This window comes from Phyllobates terribilis, unplaced genomic scaffold (genome assembly GCF_046119375.1).
Source record: "Phyllobates terribilis strain yellow unplaced genomic scaffold, ASM4611937v1 Scaffold_4__5_contigs__length_816908805, whole genome shotgun sequence".
In the NCBI taxonomy this organism is placed as follows: domain Eukaryota; kingdom Metazoa; phylum Chordata; class Amphibia; order Anura; family Dendrobatidae; genus Phyllobates; species Phyllobates terribilis.
In genome coordinates this window covers 43,837,179-43,853,504 of record NW_027362764.1, presented here as the reverse complement: position 1 = coordinate 43,853,504, position 16,326 = coordinate 43,837,179, and the positions used below count along the sequence as shown (strand labels likewise).

The window sequence follows — 16,326 nt, the reverse complement described above, 5'->3', positions numbered from 1 at the left end:
CATCAGCAGCTATTTTGACAGCAGGAGAGTTGTGCAATCTACGAGAAAGGCGGCACTAATATTTATATATTAGTAAGTGCCACAAAATCATGTCCGCGACACAGCTGGGAAAATAAAGAAAAAGTAGACAACCCCTTTAAGGAAAAACTTATTTCATAATTTGGTATGCCAAGTGAAGGATCTAGGGGACAATGGGGTAGTGAGCTGGTGCATGACATAAGTAGCTCTCAGCACCCCTTTCTCCATCATTTTAACTTTATCTTAGGACCCATTCACATGCGTGGCAGATTTTTTTTGCAGAAATTTTGGTAATTTTCCAATCCATCTAAATAGGAGATGCAGAAATCGATGTTCTCGCGGTAAAAATGAACCTATTGACATGGAACTGAATTTCAGTGGCAGAAATTTTTGTGAAAAATCTGACACATGTAAAGTCATCCTAAGGCCGGGTTCACAGGAGCGTATAAAAAACTGTCAGAGTTTCATCCCGAAAACTCGGATAATTTTTTTTCACTTGTCATCCATGTACAATGTGTTTTTTTTGTTTTTTTTTACAGCAGCAGCTATTAATAATTTACAAGGCGATTTACTGTTTCCTATGTAACAGAATTGAAATGTATCCACAAAAACTGGATGCTGGACTGTGGTTCCGTATGGAATTTGCTATTTTTTTTTTTTGCACTCATAGACTTGCATGGCCGAGTCTCATCCGATTTACGGAAGAAACTGGTGCACGCCGCCACTTTTTTCACACACTCATACGGTCAGTAAAAAAATCGCTCATCTGCAGTGCAGCATCAATAGTAAAAAAAGAATAAAAATGGTGAAAAATAAAAAAAAACATTATACTCACCTTCCGATGTCCCCACGGTCTTCTATCCGGTACGTCTTGGCTTCCCGGTGGCTCGCGGTTGTGTAAAAGGACGTTCCATGACGTCATTTAGTCATGTGACAGTCGGCGGTCGCGTGACCTGTCACATGACTAAATGATGTCATGGAAGGTCCTTTTACCATAGCGAGCCACCTGGAAGCCAAAACGTGCCGGATAGAAGACCGGTGGCCATCAGAAGGTGAGTATAATGTTTTTTTTTAATTTTAATTCTTTTTTAACTACAGGTACTATGGTACCCGGATCTGGAGGAAAGTCTCTTCTTCTCCAGACCCGGGTACCATCCGCACATTGAATCGCATAATATCCACATGTGTACATGTAGTCATGCGTATGTTATGCGGTCCAATGCAAGTCAATGGCGGCGATTTCGTTGCGATTCCGCAAAATTAATGGTCGTGCTGCGGATTTTTCCGCAATGATAATCCGCAGCGGAAATTTGCGCAGCATGTGCACAGCACATGAGGATTATCATTGGGAAACATGGCAGACAACTTAACATGCTTTTTTAATGCGTTTTCGTGGCGGAAATGCAGCCACGGAAACGCATTAAATCCGCATCGTGGGCACACAGCCTTAATGTAACATCTATTTTGTCTATACTAACAGTAAAGGGATTTTTGCTCCATGGGCGGATTCTGGAAATGGTCCATTTCCATAAATTTTTTATTGCTTGGGTGGGAAACAGAGAAATGTAAACTTAGGGCTCCCATTATACTTACTGGAATCCATTAGTGACATCTACAGTCATGGTGAAAGTTTTGGCACCCTTGAAATTGTTCCAGAAAATGAAGTATTTCTCCCAGAAAATTATTGCAATTATACGAGTTTTATTATTCACATGTTTATTTCCTTTGTATGTGATGGAACAGCACAAAAAAATGAGAAAAAAAAGCAAATTGGACATAATTTCACACAAAAACCCAAAAAGGGGCAAAATTGTTGGCACCTTTGCAAAAATGTGGGTAAGCAGCTTTGTTTCAAGCATGTCATGCTCATCCAAACTCACCTGTGGCAAGCAACAGGCGTGGGCAATATGAAAATCACACCTGAAACCAGATAAAATCTGGTGTGTGCCACACAAAGCATGGAGAACAGAAGAAGGAGAAAAGAACAATTTGAGGACTTGAGAATTGTAACATTTTTCTGATGAAACCTACAAGATGTAATGATATTTGCTTCTCCATGTGGCTATTTTAAATTATTTCAATGGTTAAAATGGTTGCCTTATCAATAGAAATCCTTTTTCGACTGAAGACAATGAAATGTCAAGGTCTGAACTCCTGAAATCCTCTTCTGAAATTGCTAGGGACATTGCAACTAGCCAAACATTGCAATGGCTGAAATGTGACATACATGCTGGCCATTTAAAGAAAAGGTCCACCACGTCTGGTCCACCAGAGCAAGGGCTGTTTTTTGGTATTGGTACGCCATTTGGCCGAATAGAGGGATCCTTGAATTTCATAGGTAATATGGAAAGGAGTTTTCTTCTTGAAACAACATCTTCAAGGAATGTGGAGGTACCTATGTGTTTGGTCAACCCAGCTACGAATCCTATCCTTTGATAATGGCCAAGAACATGTTGCTCATCTCTTGTTTCCTCCTCGTGGAGGATCTACACTACTTTCCCCTGTATTTGTTGGAAGTCTCCATATGGGTAATGTATATACTGATTGCCCCCAAGTTTTACTTTTTGGAAAGATGGTGGTTCCTCTATATATGTTAAGGAATCCCAAGTGGCTGAGTGCTTTTGGAGAGGTAGCCATGAACGTGGAAGGAGCGATGTGCACGTGTGATCTCTACAATGCGCAGACGTAGTATGATTACCCTATTTTTCGGACCATAAGACGCACTTTTTTCCCCCCAAATTTGGGAGGAAAATGGGGGGGTGCGTCTTATGGTCCGAACGCAACTTACCGGTAGTGGAGCGGGATCGCAGGGCGGTGGCGGAAGAAGAGGTGAGGCGGGCCGGTATATGGCTGGGGGCCGGGCCTGGCCGGGTACCGTGGCCGGTGTATTGCTGTGAGCGGAGTTTGCAGAGTAGAGTGAGCGGCTTCCGGTAGCCGCGGCCATGTTCCTGAAGCTGTGCTCTACAGGAAAATGGCCACCGGAGCCGGTGCATACGCTCTGCTGAGTCGGCGGCCATTTTCCTGTAGAGCACAGCTTCAGGAACATGGCCGCGGCCACTGGAAGCCACTCACTCTGCTCTGCAAACTCTGCTCACAGCAATACACCTGCCCTGATGCCCGGCCAGGCCCGGCTCCCAGCCAGATACCGGCCCGCCTCACCTCTTGTTCCGCCGCCGCCCTGCGATCCCGCTCCACCACCACAGCAATACACCGGCACCAAGACCCCAGCACCCCAGGCCAGACCCCCAGCACCCTAGGCCAGGCCACCAGCACCCCAGGCCAGGCCCCCAGCACCCCAGGCCAGGCCACCTGCACCCCAGACCAGGCCACCAGCACCCCAGGCCAGGCCCACAGGACCCCAGGCCAGGCCACCAGCACCCCAGGCCAGGCCACCAGCACCCCAGGCCAGGCCCCCAGCACCCCAGGCCAGGTCCCCAGGACCCTGCCTCCTGTCACCCCAGCTCCACCGCCCCCCCAGGTAAGATACCTATTCAGACTATTAGACGGACCCCTATCTGATAAAAATTATTATTTTTCCCTATTTTCCACCCTAAAATTTTGGGTGCATCTTATGGTTAGAGATGAGCGTTGTTCTACTCGAACTGTTCGCCAATCTCAAATTCGAGCTGTTTTGGGCGGTGTTCGAGCCGTTCGGCGAACACGAACGATTTGAGAAAAAATCGGCTGTTCGAGGTTATGTTCGATAACTGTTCGTGCACCAAAATCATAACTGGATTTTTTCTCAGTAATGATGAAAATTAATGTTAATACGCAGTTTGAGTGTACAGCGGGGCGGGGGGAGGGGCAGGGGATGGATCTCTGCAGGAACAATGAAGATCTCCATTTTTTTTTCTCTTTCCCGCATTTGCAGTGGGGAGGTGCAATCTGTCAGCCTATCAGCAGCGCACACACGGAGCGAAGTGCTGTTTTTCACACAAGCAAGGGCATGTGTCATTGGCAGTGTATGTCACATGTCCTTGCCCTATAAGACCAAGCCATTTTCCCCGTCGCCACCATTTTCTCACTGCTGCAGCTGCGTGTTAGACGGCACTGCTGTTGCTGTGTGCGCTATACCTTGTTAATTTCAAACCAATTTTCACACAAATCTACAGATAGCTTGGGAGTAGGGAATAGTTGTGATTGCAGTCCTTTTAAGGACTAGGTTACAGCATTTCCTACGACTTTTATCAGGCAGGTCTGTGCTCTTAAATAGATAGATTGTGGGAGTAAAGACTAATTGTAATTGCAGTCCTTTTCAGGACTAGGTTACATCAGTTCCTATCAGTTTTTGCCAGGCAGGTCTGTGCCAGTGCTGTGCAAGTTTTTTTCACAGCATTTGGCTGAATCTAGCAAAGCTAATCCTTTTTGGCCTATTGCAGAGTGTGTTAGTCAGTGGAGTAGCCTATCTGTGTTGCAAGATATACCACCTGTGTATAGAATACCAATTTTTTTACTGCACCTAGTGAAGTAAAATCTTTTGGGCATAGCATCATTCTATTAGTCCATCTATACTGACCTCCATCAGGTTGCAAATTGAATATAATTTTTTTCTGCATCTAGCTCTGAAAAAATATTTGGGCTTCTAGCAGTGTGTGGGACTTATTCTATTAGTCCATCTATACTGACCTCCATCAGGTTACAAACTGAATATAATTTTTTTCTGCATCTAGCTCTGAAAAAATATTTGACCTTCTAGCAGTGTGTGGGACTTTCTCTATTAGTCCATCTATACTGACCTCCATCAGGTTGCAAATTAAAAATAATTTTTATCTGCATCTAGATCTGAAAAAATATTTGGCCTTCTAGCAGTGTGTGGGACTTTCTCTATTAGTCCATCTATACTGACCTCCATCAGGTTGCAAATTAAAAATAATTTTTATCTGCATCTACCTCTGAAAAAATATTTGGGCTTCTAGCTGTGTGTGGGACTTGTTCTATTAGTCCATCTATACTGACCTCCATCAGGTTGCAAACTGAATATAATTTTTTTCTGCATGTAGCTCTGAAAAAATATTTGGCCTTCTAGCAGTGTGTGGGACTTTCTCTATTAGTCCATCTATACTGACCTCCATCAGGTTGCAAATTAAAAATAATTTTTATCTGCATCTAGCTCTGAAAAAATATTTGGCCTTCTAGCAGTGTGTGGGACTTTCTCTATTAGTCCATCTATACTGACCTCCATCAGGTTTCAAACTGAATATATTTTTTTTCTGCATCTACCTCTGAAAAAATATTTGGGCTTCTAGCTGTGTGTGGGACTTGTTCTATTAGTCCATCTATACTGACCTCCATCAGGTTGCAAATCGAATATAATTTTTTTCTCCATCTAACCCAGCCAATAGTTTTGGCCTAATACCACAGTTTGGCCACTCAGCTCTGCTCGGTTCCCATCCATTGTTTTTTTGTGCAAACAACTCCAGAGTTGTGAATTAGTTAACCACCAAAATGAGTGGAAAAAGGCCTGCTGCTGGTGGAAAGGGGAATAGGTGTGTTGGGAAGGGGAAAAAAGGTTGTGTCCGTGGGGTAGGTGTTAAAGCAACAGTAACATCTGCAGAAGAAAGACCATCTTCCAGCCAAACTAAAATGTCTACTTCTTTTAGCGGACAATGTGATAAGATCCCTTTCTTACGGCCACGCCAATCGCTACAAATTCAACGGATATCAAGTGCTCCTTTAAGTGGGCTCTCCTCCACATCAACTTCAACATCACAAATACTCCAGTCCTCAAAGGTGTCACCCCAATCGCACTTGCTTCCTCACAGCTCCCAAATCTCCAGCTGCCCGTCTGAGTATGAGGTAGAACAGATGGTTGAGTCTGCAGAGCTGTTTACTCATACTATAGCCTGGGACTCAGAGGTCGACTCCAGCGCTTCTGTGAATCCAGACGAGGAAATGATCTGCACTGATGCCCAGAATCTTTATGAGTCGGATCCAGGACCAGACGCAGAAGGTTCTGACCATAATGTAGACCCTCATTCCCAAACTGTAACTCCTGTTGGTGGAGACAATGAGGAAGACGATGATGAGACTCAAATACCTGATTGGAGCGACAACTTTAGTTTTTTGGGCAGGAACAGGTTGGCTCTGAGGACGACGGGTGTGATAACGCACAGGGTGATGATGATGAGGTTGGAGATCCCACTTACTGTCAACCCACAGTCAGCCAAGAGATGAGGTCAGCAGAGGAGGTGGAGGAAGATGCTAGTGACGACGAGGTCAGGTTGCGCCTTCCTGGACAGAGACGTAGTACTGGAAGCACGTCAACAACTGCATCCTCAAACACAACTCTGCCTCTCACCACAAGTCGTGGTGGCTCTTCAGGTCGCATGGGTGCTAAGCCTTGCATAGCCTGGGCATTTTTTCAGATCGATAAAGATGACCCAACTCGTGTTATCTGTAACATTTGTCAGCAAAAGCTAAGTAGAGGCCAAAAAATACATAGTTTGAGTACTTCATGCATGAACCGGCACATGGACATGAAGCATAAGTTGCAGTGGGAAGCTCAGTGTGCTACAATGCGGCCTAGCCGGCCGGGCCAACCACCGTCTGCCATATCTTGTGCATCCGCGGCCTCTTCATCCTCTGTGACTGGGGGGACAGCAGTCACACCTGTTTTGGGGCGCAGACCTGCCACCTCTTTACCCGCAACAGCCAGCGTGATTGGCAGGTCATCATTTTCTTTGGAGGTGGTAACACCAGCTGGTGTTGAGCGCTGTCCGACATCGATAGCACCACCTTTGGATCAAGGCAACCTAACATGTCCGCCTGCATCTTCCTCACAGACCGGCAGTTTGCCGGGGACACCCTTATCAACCCCGTCTAAGCACAATAGCCAGCCCTCGGTCCCTCAGATGTGGACAAGTAAAAGACCATTTCCTCCTAGCCATGAGAAAGCTAAGAGGTTGAATTTCACCATCTGCAAGCTCTTGGCTACAGAAATGCTGCCTTTCCGCCTGGTGGACACAGAGGATTTTCGAGACCTTATGTCCGTCGCAGTGCCCCAGTACCAGATGCCCAGTCGGCACTACTTCTCAAAGAAAGGTGTGCCTGCGCTCCACCAGCATGTCGCACACAACATCACTGCTTCTTTGAGAAACTCTGTGTGTGACAGGGTGCATTTCACCACAGACACTTGGACGAGTAGGCATGGACAGGGGCGTTACATGTCGCTGACTGGGCACTGGGTAACTATGGTGACAGCAGGACAAGAGGCTGCTGTCCAAGTCTTGCCGTCCCCACGAGTTGTGCGTCAATCCTCTTTATGTCAAAGTTCCTCCACTGCTTCTGCCTCCTCAACCTCCTCTCGGTCTTCCACCTGCACCCAAAGCCTGTCTGGTCATGCCACAAGCTTTCTAACTGCGCAGAAGGGATCCTGCACACCTCCTTACTATGCTGGCAGTAGGGCTCAACGTCATCAGGCGGTTTTTACTTTGAAATGTCTGGGAAATGTGAGTCACACAGCTGAGGAGTTGTGGTCAGCTCTGGAGAACCAATTTCATGAATGGTTGTCTCCACTGGACCTGAAACCAGGGAAGGCCGTGTGCGACAATGCTGCAAACCTGGGTGCGGCCCTTCGCCGGGGCAATGTCACACACGTGCCTTGTATGGCTCACGTGTTGAACCTGGTTGTCCAGCAATTTTTAGCCCACTATCCCAGACTAGATGGCCTTCTGCAGAGGGCATGGTCGCTGTGTGCTCACTTCCGCCGTTCGCATCCCGCAGCTCAGCGACTTACATCTCTACAGAAATCGTTGGGCCTGCCACTTCACCGGCTAAAATGCGAAGTGCCTACCCGGTGGAATTCAACTCTGCACATGTTGCAGCGACTGTGGCAGCACCGACAAGCCCTGGTGTAATACGTTCTGACGTATAGCCTGGGCCAACGAGATCCAGAGGTGGGGCAAATCACGCTGGAGGAGTGGTCTCAGATCAGGGACCTATGCACCCTTCTGCACAGTTTTGAAATGGCGACAAAGATGTTTAGTGCTGACGATGCCATTATCAGCATGACTATTCCGGTGATTTACATGCTGGAGCACATGTTAAACAGAATTCGGAGTCAGGTGGTGGCACAAGAGGAGGTGGAGGAAGTAGAGGAGGAGGAGTTGTATGCGGAAGGGCTAACATCTGCAAGGTCCAGACGGTCGGCAGCACCAAGGCGGCAGGCATGTGAGGGTGGGGGAGATCGTTTTACCAGGGCGCATGGTAGCAGCCAAACTAGTGAGGAAGGTGCAGGAGCCCAGGAAGAAGTGGAGGACGAACTGATGGAAGACTCATCAGATGAGGGAGACCTTGATCACATTTCTGTTGTGCGAGGTTGGGGGGAGAGGACAGAGGAAGGAAGCATGATTGTTACCTCGCCACCAACACAACAAGGACTTGGTGCTCCTGGATGCGCAACACACATGAGTGCCTTCTTGCTGCACTACCTGCAACATGACCCTCGAATTGTGAGAATTAGAAATAATCCTGACTACTGGGTTGCCACACTGTTAGATCCCCGGTACAAAAGTAAATTTGCCGAAATTATTCCTGCCATAGAAAGGGATGCACGCATGCAGGAGTATCAGCAGAGACTGTTGCAGAATCTTACATGTGCTTTTCCACAAAACACCAGTGGTGCACGTAGTGAATCTCACAGTTCCAACTTGCCAACCGTGGGACCGTCAAGTGTTCAGCACTCAAACCGTAACAGAACCACAGTATCTGCTGGTAACATCAATTTTGCGGAATCATTTCACCACTTTTTTAGCCCATCCTTTGCAAGGCCACAGGAGACAAGAAGTCTGACACATAGTCAACGCCTAGAGACGATGGTACAGGAGTATCTCCAAGTAAACATTGAAGCCATGACTGTGTCACTGGACCCTTGCTCTTTTTGGGCTTCCAATCTGGATAAATGGCCGGAGCTAGCCACTTACGCCTTGGAGATCTTGTCATGCCCCGCAGCCAGCGTTCTGTCTGAACGTGTGTTCAGCGCTGCTGATGGTGTGCTGACAGATAAGCGCACGCGGCTCTCCACTGATAATGTAGACAGACTCACGTTCATAAAGATGAACAAATCATGGATCCGAAACGACTTTTCTACCCCTGTGTCATCCTGGGGAGAGTAAAAGCTTGATGATTGGTTAAAATCACCCTACCAACCGTTTTAAGCTTTCAAATTACTAATCATGTTTATCTGTATCTTGGCTGGAAAATAATTTGGGCTTTGTAGCAGTGTGCAGCACTGATTCTATTAGGCCATCTATAATAAGCTTCACCAGATTTAAAATTACTAATCATGTTTATCTGTATCTTGGCTGGAAAATAATTTGGGCTTTGTAGCAGTGTGCAGCACTGATCCTATTAGGCCATCTATACTAAGCTCCACCAGATTTAAAATTAATAATAATTTTTAGCTGCATTTAGCCCGGAAAATAATTTTGGGGCTCCGAGATGCGCAAGACACATAAGTGCCTTCTTGCTGCACTACCTGCAACATGACCCTCATATTGTCAGAATTCGAAGTAATCATGACTACTGGGTTGCCACACTCTTAGATCCCCCAAACTTTTCGATCAACCTTTTCATTTTAATAAAGACCAAAAAAATGGTCATTTTTGAAATTATAAGCATTAGCAGGTTATTAGAAACTGAAATCAAACAGTTTTCAACTCAAAACTTTATTCTAGGTGATGTTACATTTTCACATAGGACCCCTTGTTCGAAAGGAGCTTCTGAACTCTCTCGTCCATTGAATTTGTCAGGTTTTGGATGGTTTCTGCTTCAATTGTTTTGCATGAGGACAGAATACCCTCCCAGAGGTGTTGCTTAGATGTGAACTGCCTCCCGCCATCATAGACACTCCTTTTGATGATGCTCCAGAGGTTCTGAATGGGGTAGAGGTCAGGGGAGCATGGGGGTCACACCATAAGTTTGTCCCCTTTTATGCCCATATCAGCCAGAGATGCAGATGTTTTATGTGCAGCATGAGATTATCATGCAAAACAATGGTCTTGCTGTGAAATACACGGTTCTTCTTCTTGAACCATGGCAGGAAGTGCTGTTTGAGAAAATCCACATACATTATGGAGTTCATCTTTAGCGCCTTCAGGGATCCTAAAGGGGCCGACAATCTCTCTCCCCATGATTCCAGCCCAAAACATTACTCCACCTCCTCCTTGTTGGCGCTGTAGCCGTGTTTGCGTGGGGTGTCCATCAACCAGCCATCCTCCACTCCATCCATCTGGACCATCGAGCGCTGCACGGCACTCATCCGTGAACAAAACAGTTTTGAAATCAGTCTTCATGTAATGTTTGGCCCACTGGAGCCGTTTCTGCTTGTGTGAAGTGGATAGAGGAGGTCGACAGAATGGCGTATGCACAGCTGCAAACCTCTGAAGGACCCTGCATCTTGTTGTTCGGGGGACGTTGGAGGCACCAGCAGCTTCAAAAACTTTGCTGCTATGACAAGGCTTTTTTGCCGCTGCTCTTTTAACCTGACGTAATTGCCTGTAGGAAAGAGTCCTCAATTTGCCCTTATCAGCACGCACACGTGTGTACTGTGAATCAGCTACATACTTCTTGATTGCCAAGACACTTCATCCTGATCATCGCACAATGTTGATTGTAGTCATGCCTTGACCTAAACACTCCACAATTTGTTGCTTCTCAGCAGCCGACACATCCTTTTTCTTTCCCATTTTGGCAGAAAATGTAGGCTGCTTAATAATGTGAGACAGCCTTCTTAAGTAGTCTTGCCTTTCATTGGACACACCTGCCAAACTAATTAGCACAGGTGTCTGCAATTGCTTACAGAGATATAAAGAGCCCTGACACACATCACCATCAATGAGTTTAACTGACAAACAAACAAATTCTTCCCTTATCACTCCTAAACACTTTTTGCATAATAATTTGGAACGCAGTGTACATGTGCTTTTCCACAAAACACCAGTGGTTCACGTAGTGAATCTTACAGTTCTAACTTGCCAACCGTGGTCTGTATGGAGTTGTTCAATAAAGGGCCCAAAATTAAGATAACATAGATGGGAGAGGTCTCTATGAATAGGAATTCCTAAGTATTTGATACCCTGTGAGGGCCAGGCAAAGGGAAAGTTGGACTGGATGGAATCCTGTATGGATTTAGGGAGGGAGACATCGAGGGCCTCAGACTTCGCTGCATTGATTTTAAAATTTGACCATGTAACAAAGTGATCTATTTCAGCCATAACAGCAGGGATGGATATATGTGATTGAGTGATATATACTAGGACATCATCAGCAAATAGAGAGCACTTGTACTCGGTGCCTCCCACCTCAATCCACCTAATATTGGGGTTATGGCGAATTGATGAGAGCAGGTGCTCCGTCACTAGGATGTATAAGAGAGGGGACAGAGGACATCCCTGCCTTGTCCCATTGGTGATTATGAAAGGTGATGAAAATGTTCTGACGCACCCCCTGGGCCTTGGGACACCCGGAGCCGGACCCTTTTTGGTGGATGCTGGTGGTTGTAGTCTTCGTGGCGGCGACCCGGTTCCGTGGCTCAGGGTGGTCAAACCAGTGGCGGAACTATTTATGTGGTTTTGATGTTTAAATGTCCGACTACGCCACCCGTGGATTGCGGTCAGAGTGAACCGCCGCTGCAGGGCAGACCGCTGAGGCTGGTGTTGTGGGTGCAGCAGAGCGTAGCATAACTCCCCACGGGAGGAGTATAGCCTCAGGGCAGTGTATGCGGAGGATGGGGGTGATGGTGCAGGGCAGCAGCAGTAACGACACGGAGTCAGTGATGCAGTCCAGGGCCTTTACTCACAGTTCTTATTATCCAGACCACGTCTGCAGGTAACGGCTGCCCACGTCGTACTGTGCTCACCAGGTGAGGGGCTCAGACAACTCCCAGATAACTTTGGAGCGCTTCACAGGACCCCCTTTGTGTGTCCTTTGTCTGGCCTTTCTTACCAACCCTTCTGTCCGGCTGCCTCGGGCCTCCTCTTGGTAAACTTGGCGCCAGTTTCCCTGACCCTATGTGGTGCCTTCCTAGCGGGTGTAGCGAGGGGCTGCGCCACATAAAATGTCAGAGCCTCCGGTTTCTAGCTGAGGGTCGTTTCCTGCCTCCACTAGTTTCGGGGACCGGTCTCCCCCTTTGGCCTGACCCCTCCACGCAGGTGGATTCGGGCGTGCGGTGGCGACTCCTGAGATCCCTTCGTTCCTCGTTCCTGGAGCCTTCTCCGCTCCTCTTCCTTCCTTCTCCCTCTTCCAGGCCTGGGCCTCTGTTACTAGGCCCGCCTCCGGAGCAGAGCTCATGCAGAGCCCCTGCTCCCTGCCACTTCTGCTCAGACTTCTCTGCACTGAACTAAGATGGTGCCCACCTTTTATACTCCCTTCTCAATGCACCCAGGAACTGCTTCCTCCCTGCTCCTGCACTACAGGGTTCCCCTTCCTCAGTGTTCCCTCCCCCCACTCCAGCCAGGGACAGGGACTGTCGTGCCCATCTCAGTGGCATATTGGTCGCCCTGCCCCACGGCAATGTGGTGTAATGCATGCAGGTGTCGGGTCCTGATCCACACTACATCCTTACCTGAGAGTGAGATATCACACCTCTGGGTGAGGTGCAATACCTCTGTAGCAACCGAGCCCTCAGGGTGCTACAGTTCCATTTATCTTCAGCCTAGGTGACGTATTGTGATACAGGGCCGTGATTTTGGCTATAAAAGGGTCCCCTAGACCCCTACCCCAAGCATTTTAAGAGAATCATATATGGCGTGCCAGGAGACTCTATGGAATGCTTTCTCAGCATCCAACGGGAGTATCTAATTACAAATTTTTAACTGCATCTAGCCCAGGAAATACTTTGTGCCTAGTAGCAGTGTCTGCTAGTCAGCGGATTATCCCGGCTGTTAAGCAAGCTACACCACCTGCAGTTTGGACACTTAATTTTTTCAAGGGAAATGCTTCGGGACCACGGGATACTCAGTGAAGAGCATCAGGAGGCACCCCAAGGCATAGGGGCTGGGACTGGGAGTAGGATGCCTTGCGGTGGACAGCCGAGCTCGATCCTTATAAAAGCTTTTTAACTGCAGCAGCTTTAGTGGACGCTACTGGAGCTGGAATTACGCGGCTGCTGGCATGAGACTTGCCCTCCAATAGATCCTTGTAAATGGATTTAAAGTGTATTCATTCAAATTAGAGAGACAATTTAAATTAAAAAGCTTAGAGCTGCCTCCACCACAGGGGGGCTCGCTCGACCCACCAGCGGACAGGCACCAGTATTGGGAGAGGGGGGCTGGCCGTCAGGGTTCACCGCGGCTCTGGCACAAACCCGGCGACACGGAGGTGGCACGGGCAGGAGCGGACTGAACGTGTCGGCTTCTCACTTTTTGGATTTTAGAAGGGCATGACATGCCTATATCTGTGTCTCCCCCTCCTTTTACTCCTCCACCTCTTTTCTTTTCGCATGACTATATGTACTTGTCACTTTTCCATGTGTTAGTTGTGTCTTCTGAGCAGTTTGTCAGCATTTGGACTCCTTTGAAGGTGTTTTCTATGTGTTTCTATGTGTTTTTGTTTGCCTGCCATTGGTTTTAACGGTGTTCGAAGGTGTTCGACGAACAGTTCGGCGAACATACGGGTGTTCGACGAACCGAACCGAACTCGAACACTACGGGGGTGGCTCAACACTACTTATGGTACGGTGCGTCTTATAGTCCAAAAAATACGGTACTTTTTGGTTCCAGAAGTAAGATGGGACAACAATTTGTTTTTTTGCCAATTGGATTCCACCAGTATTAATAATTAAAAAAAAATGGTAGATACTTCTCCGTATATTCTATGATAGAAAAAAGTCCACTCACCTTCCTTGTCTTTTACAGTATTAAGATAGGACAGAAGATTTTCATTGGCTTGTACACAGTAGGTTTCTCGTGTCTGAACCCCTCCGCCACACAGCGCTGTGTGGTTCGCCCGTCTCTTGTCCTGCTGATTAAGGAGGGGATCGACCCGACATTCTGTCCATTCTGTGGATCTCCATGCATACCTAGATCACAGATCACATATTGCATTAAACACACACCAAATTTTTATTAGAAGGTTTTTTAAAGAATATCTTTTATAAAATCCAAATAAAAATTTTGGAATATTTTATGGGTTTTTTTCCCCAAGACTGAACCATAAAAATTGTAACATAAAGTTTAAAAATATTTCTAAAAATATATATACATCAAAACTTAAACCAATATACAAATTCAAGCTATCTCCCTTCTTTCCAAACTGGAAAGAAAAAAGTCTAAATAAAAATAATAAAATAAACATATTTGGTATCACTATCCAAAAAAATCAGAATATTCATACCATATGGTGAATTCTGAAAAAAAAATTACTGTGCTGTGTTTTTAAATGGAAAAAAATGGAAAAAGAGATCAGAAAGTCGTCTACATGTCCCCCAGACTGTAGAAGGTCACCTGAAAATTAGTTTTTTTTTTCATAGGACAATAACAAGGTCATTCTATAGCAATCACAGGACAAGGATTATAGAATTGTGAGTACAATAATAAAAAGGAAACAGCATCCAAAGAAACCGTTCTACAAGCTGATGCCAAACTTACTTGATGCATGCTTGTAATCCTTCTGCAGGAGGATTACATGATTCTGTCTCCTCCAGCTCTGGACATTCCTCCCCTAGACCAACCGGCAGCTGTTTGATGTTCCTTTTCCTAGTCCGATGGCCAATGGGAGGAGAGGAGCTACAATCCGTAGAGCAAGAATTCCATTCCGACCAGTCGGATAATTGACAGTCTTTATCGACCACACATGCTTGGAAAGTGATTGGCAACTTCTCCTGCTCACAGAAGCTGTAGATGATATTAGATATTGTTAACATGGGATGAAATGTTAAGATATTTGTTATATTTCAATACACTTATAAATATATCACGTCTTATTGTGGTGTCCTATTCCATAATCACTAAAGAAACTTCTCGCATTGTTACACACATTACTTTCGTTCTGTCGTAAAGCCTTGGGGGCTCGTGCCACTTTACACTGCCAACGCTGATTGGTGTAGAAAGAATATTTCTGAACGTAATCCTTGTGTACAAATATAATTTCCAAAATCATTCACCTCTGAAAATTCATGGTTTGTCGTGAGAAGTTGGAAAATAAGGCACTGGACTTCTTTAACAGTGTATGAACCCTTTAAAAGCCATGGTGTTTACGGGTGGCCAAAGTAGGGCTTTCGCAAACCTTTATGGGGCTCTACTATACCTTTCCATGCCTCTAAGCTATTCTCCTTTTGGATAATTGCTCATAGGGTAGAATAATTCCATTGTATGGACACTTAGTAAGCACTGTATAGCAGTGGTATAGAGTGGAGCTGAATAGACTCCTTGTGTCCTCATACATGAACATTGCCCCGCTAGGTTCATGAAGCCTAGTGATAATTTTTTGGAATACTTAAACGATCAATCCAACGCATGAAAGTTTTCTTGGTTGTACTTGGCAGTAGTAATGGATTACCAGGACTTAATTGTGCAGAAGTCATGGCTGGATTAAGACTGGTAGAGGCTTGGAGATTAATAGTTGATAGTTGATGGCCCAATGCTCATTTGGCCAAATCTCCCATATGGATGAACGTTTGGGTCAGATGAGAATAAATAACTGCCAAACAACTTCCAATTATCCCTCGAAACAATGAAAAGAGTGAGAGTTGAGCTTTATCATGCCTATTCCTTCCATCATCTGTTGAGGGAGAGTAGGAAAGTTCCTCTACACACTAGATGGTCAGCAGGTCCTGCAGAAATTGTCAGGATCAGATAACTTTTTTTCTAAAGTGTATGGGAACCTTAAAAATTGGTGGAAACCTTTTAGTGTCAAACTGCTGTTCCTTGAGCCAACCGGAGTCAGTGGCAAGTGATAAGCTCCAAAGTCTCCTCCATATGAGATGGACCTTTGGAGTCCATTATTGTGATATAGTCTGTTCTCATTGGTGTGCAAGATCTACCCTCGGGCTACCTTCCTTGTAAAAGTATCATATAATTTCTAGCAGACTTAAAGAGGTTGTCCACTACTGGATAATCCTTTTTGAATGTCCCCAATGTGGTTAATAAAATCTAAACGGTATACCTCACCGCCCGGACAGATGCCACTCCACTGCTCTGGGGGCTGAGATATTGTTTTTGTCACTTCATCACTGCATACTACCAGTGGCCATTGATGGGCTGCGGCCTTTAGAGTTCTTTCAGAGTGGACGTATAGTAGTGAAAAACCCCTTTAATCTTGACATCCACTATGGATGGGACATCTGGCCGTGGTGGTGACATTGATGTTTTG

At 46.0% G+C, this 16,326-nt stretch overlaps 1 protein-coding gene across 1 annotated transcript in view; it reads right to left on the bottom strand.

Moving 5' to 3' along the window:
* The window catches only part of THSD7A (thrombospondin type 1 domain containing 7A), a 740,167-nt gene that overhangs the window by 155,445 nt on the left and 568,396 nt on the right, over positions 1-16,326 (bottom strand). Inside the window, exons 7-8 of the mRNA XM_073677287.1 lie at positions 14,604-14,849; positions 13,854-14,035 (exon numbers count right to left, since the gene is read on the bottom strand). Coding sequence (XP_073533388.1) covers positions 13,854-14,035; positions 14,604-14,849 — 428 coding nt within the window. The remainder of the gene's footprint in view (positions 1-13,853; positions 14,036-14,603; positions 14,850-16,326) is intronic.